At 42.2% G+C, this 11145-nt stretch overlaps 1 protein-coding gene across 1 annotated transcript; it reads left to right on the forward strand.

Moving 5' to 3' along the window:
• Positions 1-325: 325 nt before the first annotated feature.
• Positions 326-9773, forward strand: LOC112254100 (SLAM family member 8-like). Its single transcript, XM_042297839.1, has 7 exons — positions 326-664; positions 6846-7148; positions 7372-7641; positions 7813-7920; positions 8116-8174; positions 8259-8335; positions 8465-9773. The coding sequence occupies exons 1-6, from the start codon at positions 598-600 to the stop codon at positions 8328-8330; spliced, it is 879 nt and encodes a 292-aa protein (XP_042153773.1). The 5' UTR covers positions 326-597; the 3' UTR covers positions 8331-8335; positions 8465-9773.
• Positions 9774-11145: the final 1372 nt, after the last annotated feature.

Raw genomic sequence — 11145 nt, forward strand, 5'->3', positions numbered from 1 at the left:
GGTACTGTATCACTTCCTCTCAAAAAGTGTTTCATGTCCCTCATCCACACTGACCTATGAGAATGCGGAATAAGTCATGCAAACACTTCTGCGGGCATATGAAGCCAAGATGAAACTGCACGGGCACTGTTATGACATTTCTGCGCTCTCCCCCCCGCTGTCTTTCTTTGTCTCTGTCTCAATATCGTTCTATCTCTCTTTAATCCCGAGCCCTCTATCCCCCTATTTCTCTGAAAGATTGTGTGGTTTGCTCATAAAGTAAGAAAGCTTCCGGTATCTGTGAACACCATGACCATTAACCACTCAACCAGCAGCAGCCTGAAAACACAGGCTCCAAAACCACCACCAGACCCCAACCACACCTCATCGTCTAACGCTCAAGCTGAGTGAAGGGGTATTTTCAGAGAGCAACTATAGAATGTGACTTCCTTTTCAACTAACATACAGTAAAAATTAAATAGAACAGCAGCCCTCAAAAGTAAGTCTCTTGTCTTTCTTCTCTCTATCTTCTCTGTGTGTTTTGGTTAGTCAACTGCTAGCTATCAGTGCCAGTGATAAGAACATACAGCCAGAGAAAACAGTCAACGCCTTACAGAGATGTCTGCTGGTCCCTTCTTCTCCAAACACGGAATACTACTTCTTCTAGGCTCCATCTTCCAATATGGTAAGTTTTGTAACTATTATTTATTTGAACATTTTAAACAAAATACAACTGCAATACAACCATCAATGAGGATGACACAAGTTTAAAAACATATCCCCATTGCGGTCCTGTTGAAAATACATGAAAACAAAAATATAAACAAGATAACATATCTCAAATACATCTCATCAATAGGGAGGAAACTGTAAAAGGAATAAAATAGATAACCAAGTAACGTTCTGTCACGCTCTGACCTTAGATATCTCTGTTTTCTTTCAATTTTGGCTAGGTCTGGGTGTGACGAGGGTGGGTATGCTAGTTTTGTCTAGGGTTTTTGTATGTCTAGGGGTTTTGTAGGTCTAGGTATTTGTATGTCTATGGTGGCCTGATATGGTTCCCAATCAGAGGCAGCTGTTTATCGTTGTCTCTGATTGGGGATCATATTTAGGTAGCCATTTCCCTTTTGTGTTCGTGGGTTCTTGTTCTATGTTTACTTGCCTGTCTGCGCTATCCATATAGCTTCACAGTTCATTTTGTTATATTGTTAGTTGTTCAGTGTTCATTCTATTAAATAAAGAAGAATGTACGCATACCACACTGCGCCTTGGTCTGATTCATACGACGAACGTGACACGTTCATTGAAACAATTATTCAGTTTTGAAGCATTTTGCACATAAACCATTTCTTAAGGTTTATCTTTAAACTCCCTAGTGTATTGATAGATTTTATATGGTTTGGTACACCATTCCATTCCTCTGCACCACTGTTAAGGAAAGAGCTTTTTCCAGCCATGCTCCTATAGAGCAGCGGTCTCATATTGGCAACACTGGCTCTGGTGTGATGGCTACGAGAGTCTGTGATGAAATTAAAATAACCAGACCAGTAACTGGGGGAAAAGACAAGTATCACGTTAAACGATCAACAGTTTGATCTGCACCACCACCAGATCAACTGGAAGCCAGTTCAGTTCCCTGAAATGATTAGGACCAACGTGTGTCTCTATGGCTGAGCTTGAGTATAATTCTTATTAGTTTGTTTTCGGGCCATTTGAAGTTTGTCCATTCAGAGTTTTTGTTATGCTACTGAACCATGAACTATGCTTGTATGTGTTGCATAACAAAAAATCTGAAGGACAAACTTCAAATGGCCCAAAACAAACGAATAAGAATTATACTCAAGCTCAGCCATAGAGACACACGTTGGTCCTAATCATTTCAGGGAACTGAACTGGCTTCCAGTTGATCTGGTGGTGGTGCAGATCAAACTGTTGATGGTTTTTAAAGTGATGCATGCCTTTCCCCCACTTACCTGTCTGGTTATTTTAATTTGATTACAGACTCTCATAGCCGTCACACTAGAGCCAGTGTGTCAGACATGTTGCCTGGGTCCTCAATAGTCTCTATATCCAGGAACTTGGCTACCCTTGCCAGAAACTTTGTCTTGAAGTGAACATTCCCAATGGCCTTGAGAGCCACAAGTTCGCATGTCATGTGTTGGTCCAATTCACATCACAATGTACGAAACAGAACATTTTTCCTTCACCGCTACGCCATTAAACTTGACCGAGAAGTTGGAAGAGTTGTTCACTTTGTGTTTGGAACCAAACAGGATACATTCTGTCTTGCCTAAATGGATGACCACTTACTGACTTTAGTCAGTTGGCTGCTTAGGGTCTTTTCAACGGTCTCCTTATTCTAATGTGAAACCAAGAGGGTAGAATCATCCCCAAACAGGATCTATTGCATGAGCTTGCTTGCATGATGAAGTAAGGAAAACCACCAGCTTTCTCTAACTTCCTTGTTGGTCTTTACATGGTGTGTGTTGACTGTAGAATGCCTAGTCATCAGTGATTGGTTGGATATCTCAAAATATTTGCTTTATTACTGTTTGATAACACCTACATAATACCTTTTATTCAGGAACATATCACGATGTGTGTATTCTGCAGTTTTGAATGAGTGCCAATGGTGTGGTTGGGTCAGCAGCTGTTGCTGTGCTTCTAGAACGCAACAGACCAAACGACCCTGTGCCTAATGGCTGTCATTCATTACATTTAAGGTGATATGGGACTGTATCAAATGATTGTTTCTATTACATAATATGATACATTGTCCGACTGGGATAACTGCAGTTATGTCTTAAATACTTCAATGAACTATAACTGTATTTTTTTCTTAATTCATGAATTACGTTTTTTTTTACAAGGGTTTATTAAACATTACTTCAGACTGATATGTAATTATAATGTTGCACCAGCAGTATATGATGCATTTCTGGTGAATAATTACACATTAAACACATTGATATTTGTACTTGTGAGCTGAGGAGGGGTTATCAGATCCACCACTACTTCTCTTTTCCTGTCATCTCATCCTGTTCAAATCAAATCAAATCAAATTTTATTTGTCACATACACATGGTTAGCAGATGTTAATGCGAGTGTAGCGAAATGCTTGTGCTTCTAGTTCCGACAATGCAGTAATAACGAACAAGTAATCTAACTAACAATTCCAAAAAAAAACTACTGTCTTATACACAGTGTAAGGGGATAAAGAATATGTACATAAGGATATATGAATGAGTGATGGTACAGAGCAGCATAGGCAAGATACAGTAGATGATATCGAGTACAGTATATACATATGAGATGAGTATGTAAACCAAGTGGCATAGTTAAAGTGGCTAGTGATACATGTATTACATAAGGATGCAGTCGATGATATAGAGTACAGTATCTACGTATGCATATGAGATGAATAATGTAGGGTAAGTAACATTATATAAGGTAGCATTGTTTAAAGTGGCTAGTGATATATTTACATCATTTCCCATCAATTCCCATTATTAAAGTGGCTGGAGTAGAGTCAGTGTCATTGACAGTGTGTTGGCAGTAGCCACTCAATGTTAGTGGTGGCTGTTTAACAGTCTGATGGCCTTGAGATAGAAGCTGTTTTTCAGTCTCTCGGTCCCAGCTTTGATGCACCTGTACTGACCTCGCCTTCTGGATGACAGCGGGGTGAACAGGCAGTGGCTCGGGTGGTTGATGTCCTTGATGATCTTTATGGCCTTCCTGTAGCATCGGGTGGTGTAGGTGTCCTGGAGGGCAGGTAGTTTGCCCCCGGTGATGCGTTGTGCAGACCTCACTACCCTCTGGAGAGCCTTACGGTTGAGGGCGGTGCAGTTGCCATACCAGGCGGTGATACAGCCCGCCAGGATGCTCTCGATTGTGCATCTGTAGAAGTTTGTGAGTGCTTTTGGTGACAAGCCGAATTTCTTCAGCCTCCTGAGGTTGAAGAGGCGCTGCTGCGCCTTCCTCACGATGCTGTCTGTGTGAGTGGACCAATTCAGTTTGTCTGTGATGTGTATGCCGAGGAACTTAAAACTTGCTACCCTCTCCACTACTGTTCCATCGATGTGGATGGGGGTGTTCCCTCTGCTGTTTCCTGAAGTCCACAATCATCTCCTTAGTTTTGTTGACGTTGAGTGTGAGGTTATTTTCCTGACACCACACTCCGAGGGCCCTCACCTCCTCCCTGTAGGCCGTCTCGTCGTTGTTGGTAATCAAGCCTACCACTGTTGTGTCGTCCGCAAACTTGATAATTGAGTTGGAGGCGTGCGTGGCCACGCAGTCGTGGGTGAACAGGGAGTACAGGAGAGGGCTCAGAACGCACCCTTGTGGGGCCCCAGTGTTGAGGATCAGCGGGGAGGAGACGTTGTTGCCTACCCTCACCACCTGGGGCGGCCCGTCAGGAAGTCCAGAACCCAGTTGCACAGGGCGGGGTCGAGACCCAGGGTCTCGAGTTTGATGACGAGCTTGGAGGGTACTATGGTGTTGAATGCCGAGCTGTAGTCGATGAACAGCATTCCCACATAGGTATTCCTCTTGTCCAGATGGGTTAGGGCAGTGTGCAGTGTGGTTGAGATTGCATCGTCTGTGGACCTATTTGGGCGGTAAGCAAATTGGAGTGGGTCTATGGTGTCAGGTAGGGTGGAGGTGATATGGTCCTTGACTAGTCTCTCAAAGCACTTCATGATGACGGATGTGAGTGCTACGGGCGGTAGTCGTTTAGCTCAGTTACCTTAGCTTTCTTGGGAACAGGAACAATGGTGGCCCTCTTGAAGCATGTGGGAACAGCAGACTGGTATAGGGATTGATTGAATATGTCCGTAAACACACCGGCCAGCTGGTCTGCGCATGCTCTGAGGGCGCGGCTGGGGATGCCGTCTGGGCCTGCAGCCTTGCGAGGGTTAACACGTTTAAATGTCTTTACTCACTTCGGCTGCAGTGAAGGAGAGACCGCATGTTTTCGTTGCAGGCCGTGTCAGTGGCACTGTATTGTCCTCAAAGCGGGCAAAAAGTTATTTAGTCTGCCTGGGAGCAAGACATCCTGGTCCGTGACTGGGCTGGGTTTCTTCCTGTAGTCCGTGATTGACTGTAGACCCTGCCACATGCCTCTTGTGTCTGAGCCATTGAATTGAGATTCTACTTTGTCTCTGTACTGGCGCTTAGCTTGTTTGATAGCCTTGCGGAGGGAATAGCTGCACTGTTTGTATTCAGCCATGTTACCAGACACCTTGCCCTGATTAAAAGCAGTGGTTCATGCCTTCAGTTTCACACGAATGCTGCCATCAATCCAAGGTTTCTGGTTAGGGAATGTTTTAATCGTTGCTATGGGAACGACATCTTCAACGCACGTTCTAATGAACTCGCACACCGAATCAGCGTATTCGTCAATGTTGTTGTCTGACGCAATACGAAACATCTCCCAGTCCACGTGATGGAAGCAGTCTTGGAGTGTGGAGTCAGCTTGGTCAGACCAGCGTTGGACAGACCTCAGCGTGGGAGCTTCTTGTTTTAGTTTCTGTCTGTAGGCAGGGATCAACAAAATGGAGTCGTGGTCAGCTTTTCCGAAAGGGGGCGGGGCAGGGCCTTATATGCGTCGCGGAAGTTAGAGTAACAATGATCCAGGGTCTTTCCACCCCTGGTTGCGCAATCGATATGCTGATAAAATTTAGGGAGTCTTGTTTTCAGATTAGCCTTGTTAAAATCCCCAGCTACAATGAATGCAGCCTCCGGATAAATCGTTTCCAGTTTGCAGAGAGTTAAATAAAGTTCGTTCAGAGCCATCGATGTGTCTGCTTGGGGGATATATACGGCTGTGATTATAATCGAAGAGAATTCTCTTGGTAGATAATGCGGTCTACATTTGATTGTGAGGAATTCTAAATCAGGTGAACAGAAGGATTTGAGTTCCTGTATGTTTCTGTCATCACACCATGTCACGTTAGTCATAAGGCATACGCCCCCGCCCCTCTTCTTACCAGAAAGATGTTTGTTTCTGTCCGCGTGGAGAAACCCGCTGGCTGCACCGCTTCGGATTGCGTCTCTCCAGTTAGCCATGTTTCCGTGAAGCAGAGAACGTTGCAGTCTCTGATGTCCCTCTGGAATGCAACCCTTGCTCGGATTTCATCAACCTTGTTGTCAAGAGACTGGACATTGGCGAGAAGAATGCTAGGGAGTGGTGCACGATGTGCCCGTCTCCGGAGTCTGACCAGAAGACCGCTTCGTTTCCCTCTTTTTCTGAGTCGTTTTTTCGGGTCGCTGCATGTAATCCACTCCGTTACACTGGTTGTAAGGCAGAACACAGGATCCGCATCGCGAAAAACATATTCTTGGTCGTACTGATGGTGAGTTGACGCTGGGCTGTATGTAATGAAACCTAAGATGACCTGGGGTACTAGTGTAAGAAATAACACGTAAAAAAACAAAAAACTGCATAGTTTCCTAGGAACGCGAAGCGAGGCGGCCATCTCTGTCGGCGCCGGAAGTCAAGTATATGTATATCTACTGAATGTGGGGGAGGAGTGGACTTTAATGACGTCAAAAAGGACCCACACACTCAGATATGTAAAGATATAATGTGAAAATATGTAAATTGCCACGTACAGCACAAAATTAAACCTGGAAACGTGCTTATAAAACACAATAAGTTATTGATTAGGTAAGACTCTGCATTGCAGTCTATTATTGTGTAATTATTCATGTAGGCACACTGTAACAAGTATTACAGTGTAACAATAAGTAATTACAACACTTGCTACATTGTACTACATGAATAATTACACAGTAATAAGATCATTGTAATATAGTGTGCAACCATTGATTGATGTCAGAATAACGTGTGTATTTGTGTGTTGCAGGTGTAGGTGCTCCTCTGATCATCAATAAGAGAGTGGGGGACTCCGTGGAGCTGCTGGCAGGCTTAGAGACAGAACATATAAAATCCTTGGAGTGGAAGTATATGGGAAAGGATATTGCAGAATTCAACTCAGATGTTGTATATTCACCTGGATCCCAGTTTGAGGGGAGACTAAAGATGAACACCAAAAACTACAGTTTAACAGTCAGAGAACTGACACTGCAAGACTCAGGGGATTTTCTACTTACAGGCGAAGGGGACAAAGGTCAGATTGACAGTAAGACCATCACTCTGAAGGTCCACGGTAGGCTGTTAATACCATTATTGCATCCAATTTTGATATCATTCTAATTTATATCCATAACCATGGCTGATGATCTTTAAACTATTACATAGATCTTGTAGTTTAATACTGACCTAACTCACCGTGCTTTGTTAAATATCCATCATATTTTCAAGTCTTTCTCCTGGTGGTATGGCTATGGTAGGACTGATTATGAGTCTCTATCTCTCTCCTGGTTGGTCAGAGCCTATATCCAAGGTGGCGATCCAGACAGACATCAAGCTCTTGGCCAACCACTCCTGTACGGTGCTGCTGGTGTGCAACGTGTCCTCCTACCACAACATTACCTTCACCTGGGAGATAGACAATGAGATCTACGGGGATGGCCAGCAGATTCACTTCTCTCTCTCACCAGCAGAGAGAGACATCAGTGTACAGTGCAACGCCTCCAACCTAGTCAGTTGGAAAACTGCCTCTGCGACAGTAAAGTGTAGAAATGACACAAACACCCCAGGTACCTAGATATCATAATAATCCTTCCATACACATTCAGTGTGCTTATACTCTTATGTTGTAAAATATAATATGCAATGCATGTGATTACATTGGATGTATATGATATAGAGCCATTTAGTTTTTATCATATTGTATAGTCTAATCGTGTGTGTTGTACAATATGTGACAGGACTGGCGTGGTATACCATGTACATCGGAATATCAGTAGGAGGCGCTGTGGTGCTGATCCTCACTGTAGCTGTGGCGGTGTGGTATTGCAGGGGCCGAAGTAACACAGGTATGTACAGCTTAGGGGCCTCAGCTATACTTAAAGTGACATGTCAGGTGGTTCTAGAAGTATTCTTCAGCTGGTTTGATTTTTGGGGGGATTTGCTAGAAATGAGAAAAAGAGTGAGACCCCTCATTAATTCCTGGGTATGTTGGTTGATATCCTGATTCTGATTGGTTGATATTTTGTTCTTATAAAACACAGAAGATCAAACTGATAACGCAATATATGCTGATATTATGGACAACACAAGAAGTAGAGATGTAAGTATACAATGCCATTATTATGTATCTGAATGTGTTAAAGCTGTATGTATTGTATTGTAATGGGCTGTATTTTGATTCCAGACCAGATCAATCAGTCATGTAAACCCAATATCCATCTATGAAACTGTCAATGATCTGGTGTCCCAAGACTGAACAAGGTAAGATACAAATGGTCATAATTATAAAATGTATGTGATCGAATAGAAGACTATGTAGTCTACATTGAGAATAGTCACTACCTTTCTTGATGCTGAAATAGTTTCTTCTTGATTATCTATCACATGTAGCCGCAGACTCTGTATGACAAGATTACATTTGGACTTCCAGAAGGCCCCCAATCTCCCTACCAGGAAGTACTGTGAGCTGAACAGGATGTGGTCATAGGTTGGGCCTTCCATAGATATGTAACCCTCTGCATCCTCTGCAACTTACACGTGTATATTCTGTAGATAGGCCTAGATGTTACTGTTAAATTTCATCACAACCTACACTATTTGCTTCTTTTTCCTTCTCCCTTTGATGATTCTCATATATACAGTATATCATAAAGGCCTTATATGTTCCTTTGAAGGCCTAGATACAATTAGAAGATTCGGAAATGTGTAATAGGCAGTAGAAGGCGTGGTGATCAGACAAGCTCATGTCGAATTTCTATTTTCTAGATTAAAGACAATTGTTTTAGATACTAGTAGGACATTGATTAGTGAGGTTGATATATGCCTGTGTACTCTTTTGCGTTATTATTATGTGCTCGCCAGGCATCAATGAGGTTGTAATCAGAGAGTATATGCTCTAGAGCCTTGGTTGCATGTTGATTGTAGATGGCCTTATTTGATTTGTCAGCATTTCCAAAATGGCATTCATGTCTGTCCCAATTACCAGATGTAATTCAGTTCATTCTAAAAACAAATATGCTGTTCAGAGAAAAACAAATAATTATACCTTATTTGCATGCCTTGCGGGCCTTGCATTTAGAGTGAATTGTAATTAACTCTCGACTGTATTTGTTAGCGACAGAAGCATTACTGTTGTATTGAATGGTTTTCAGTACTGTAGCCTTCACCAAGTGATTGTCTAAGTGGATATGGTATCTTTAAAATTAAACTCATTATGACAACACATTATGACAACACAACACCCAGAGGGCCTAGTGACACCCTAACACACTGGTCTGAAGCTCCTGGTTTAGTCAAATTATGTCGGCTTGCAAAGGGATGTGTCATTTGAATCCAGCCAAAGTTATGATATCCAACCATTTAAACTTTCAGTCACACGCAACCTGCATTCAGAATGACTGTTGGGGTAGGGAAGATTGATTTTGAGAATTTCTAAATCATATAAACTGGAACAAACATATCAGTAATGGGTGAAATAAGTCCAACTACTAACAGATTGGATTAGTTTAGAAACATCTATGTTATCTATGTTTGTGTAGCATAAGATTAATCAACCAGTCATAGTACATGCAAATACACAGGTATTGAAATAAAACATTCTGAAAATCAACCTGTGAAGAGATAATGCTGGAATATTGATAATGTGAGCGGACCAAGTAATTGGGCGTCACTCTAAAGCGGGAAGGTGGAATAAACGAGTCAGGAGTAGGTTTTCTTGATTGAACACAGTTCTCTATTGAGGGCATTTGGTCAACACAAACATTCCAACATAATCAATGAAAATCTTCTAAGGAAAAAACATACATCTTCTTCTCCAGATGAAACAGGAACACAATAGGATTATCTTTAAACTACAACAAAAAGTCACGGGATTGTCACCGTTTTAGTGGTTCTTCCTGGATAGCTGATAGCTCCTCTCTCTCAGTCTCTCAGTCTCTCAGTCTCTCAGTCTCTCAGTCTCTCAGTCTCTCAGTCTCTCAGTCTCTCAGTCTCTCAGTCTCTCAGTCTCTCAGTCTCTCAGTCTCTCAGTCTCTCAGTCTCTCAGTCTCTCAGTCTCTCAGTCTCTCAGTCTCTCAGTCTCTCAGTGGCCATCTTCCAGAGATAGTTTCCCCCCCCTCTCTGCTGGTTTCATTCTCTCTCTTATAGGGGAAGGAGAGTATGTCATTAGTACCGTCAGCTGTGCTTAATTGCCTCTGGTTACCTTGTCTCCCATGCCTTGTTGGGCTACTATCCATGAGCCCAGCCTGCCCTCTGGTGGTCCTTCCACAATAATGATGATGATTGGTGTCGTTTTGAGCAAACATTAATTTTGTATTTTACTCAACAAGCTTGTTCAAACACAACTGACTTCAAGCAGAGTTTGTTGATTAAAGACTCTAACACATTGGCTCAAATTCTAGTCATTTTTAAGTCCACTCAACTTGCATAAAAATGCTAATTAAGCAATTGGTTAAGTTTGACTTTTTCCAGTGCAAAGTGTATGAAATTAAAAGCCTGAGGAACTTCCCATTAGGTCACTTGTTTGTCATAGTTGAGGGGACATGGTTTGCTCTCTTCCTTTTTAGCAGAGAGGGTTTGTGAAGAAATGCACTGTGTGAAGCTGTCTTTTCCCACTGTGATCAGAGAGTCAAATAGAGAAATGGTTGTAATCATATGCAAACACCTGTGAAAACCTTGTTGCTGGGCTGATGAGTACACATGAAAAGTTGTGCAGAGATTTATGTCTTTTTCAGAGAGAATAATGACAATGTTCTTGCATCAAACATTTTCTGTAGTTCACTTGTTAATTTCTCTCTTTTACATTCAATCTATCACTGTGATCACTACTTTCCTGGGTTATTACTTTGAACAGTTGACAGACTGTAACTCAAGAACATCTACATGCAGTTGACCTCCAAATAGCTACAACATAAACCAAATGATAAACATGCCATGACGTCAAACCTTTGACACCTCTCTTAGTGACATTAAAGATTGTACTGAACATGTCAACATGACCAGGTATGATAAATGCAATATTGACTTCACTTTTTGTACAACTATGTCTTATCCACTAAGTTTCTTTCTCTGAT

The sequence above is a fragment of the Oncorhynchus tshawytscha genome, linkage group LG15, assembly GCF_018296145.1.
Source record: "Oncorhynchus tshawytscha isolate Ot180627B linkage group LG15, Otsh_v2.0, whole genome shotgun sequence".
Taxonomy (NCBI): domain Eukaryota; kingdom Metazoa; phylum Chordata; class Actinopteri; order Salmoniformes; family Salmonidae; genus Oncorhynchus; species Oncorhynchus tshawytscha.

Coding starts and splice junctions, on each gene's coding strand:
- LOC112254100 (XM_042297839.1), top strand. CDS start 598: ATGTCTGCTGGTCCCTTCTTCTCCAAACACGGAATACTACTTCTTCTA. Junction 7,149..7,371: donor CATCACTCTGAAGGTCCACG/GTAGGCTGTTAA, acceptor CTGGTTGGTCAG/AGCCTATATCCAAGGTGGCG. Junction 8,175..8,258: donor ACAACACAAGAAGTAGAGAT/GTAAGTATACAA, acceptor TTTTGATTCCAG/ACCAGATCAATCAGTCATGT.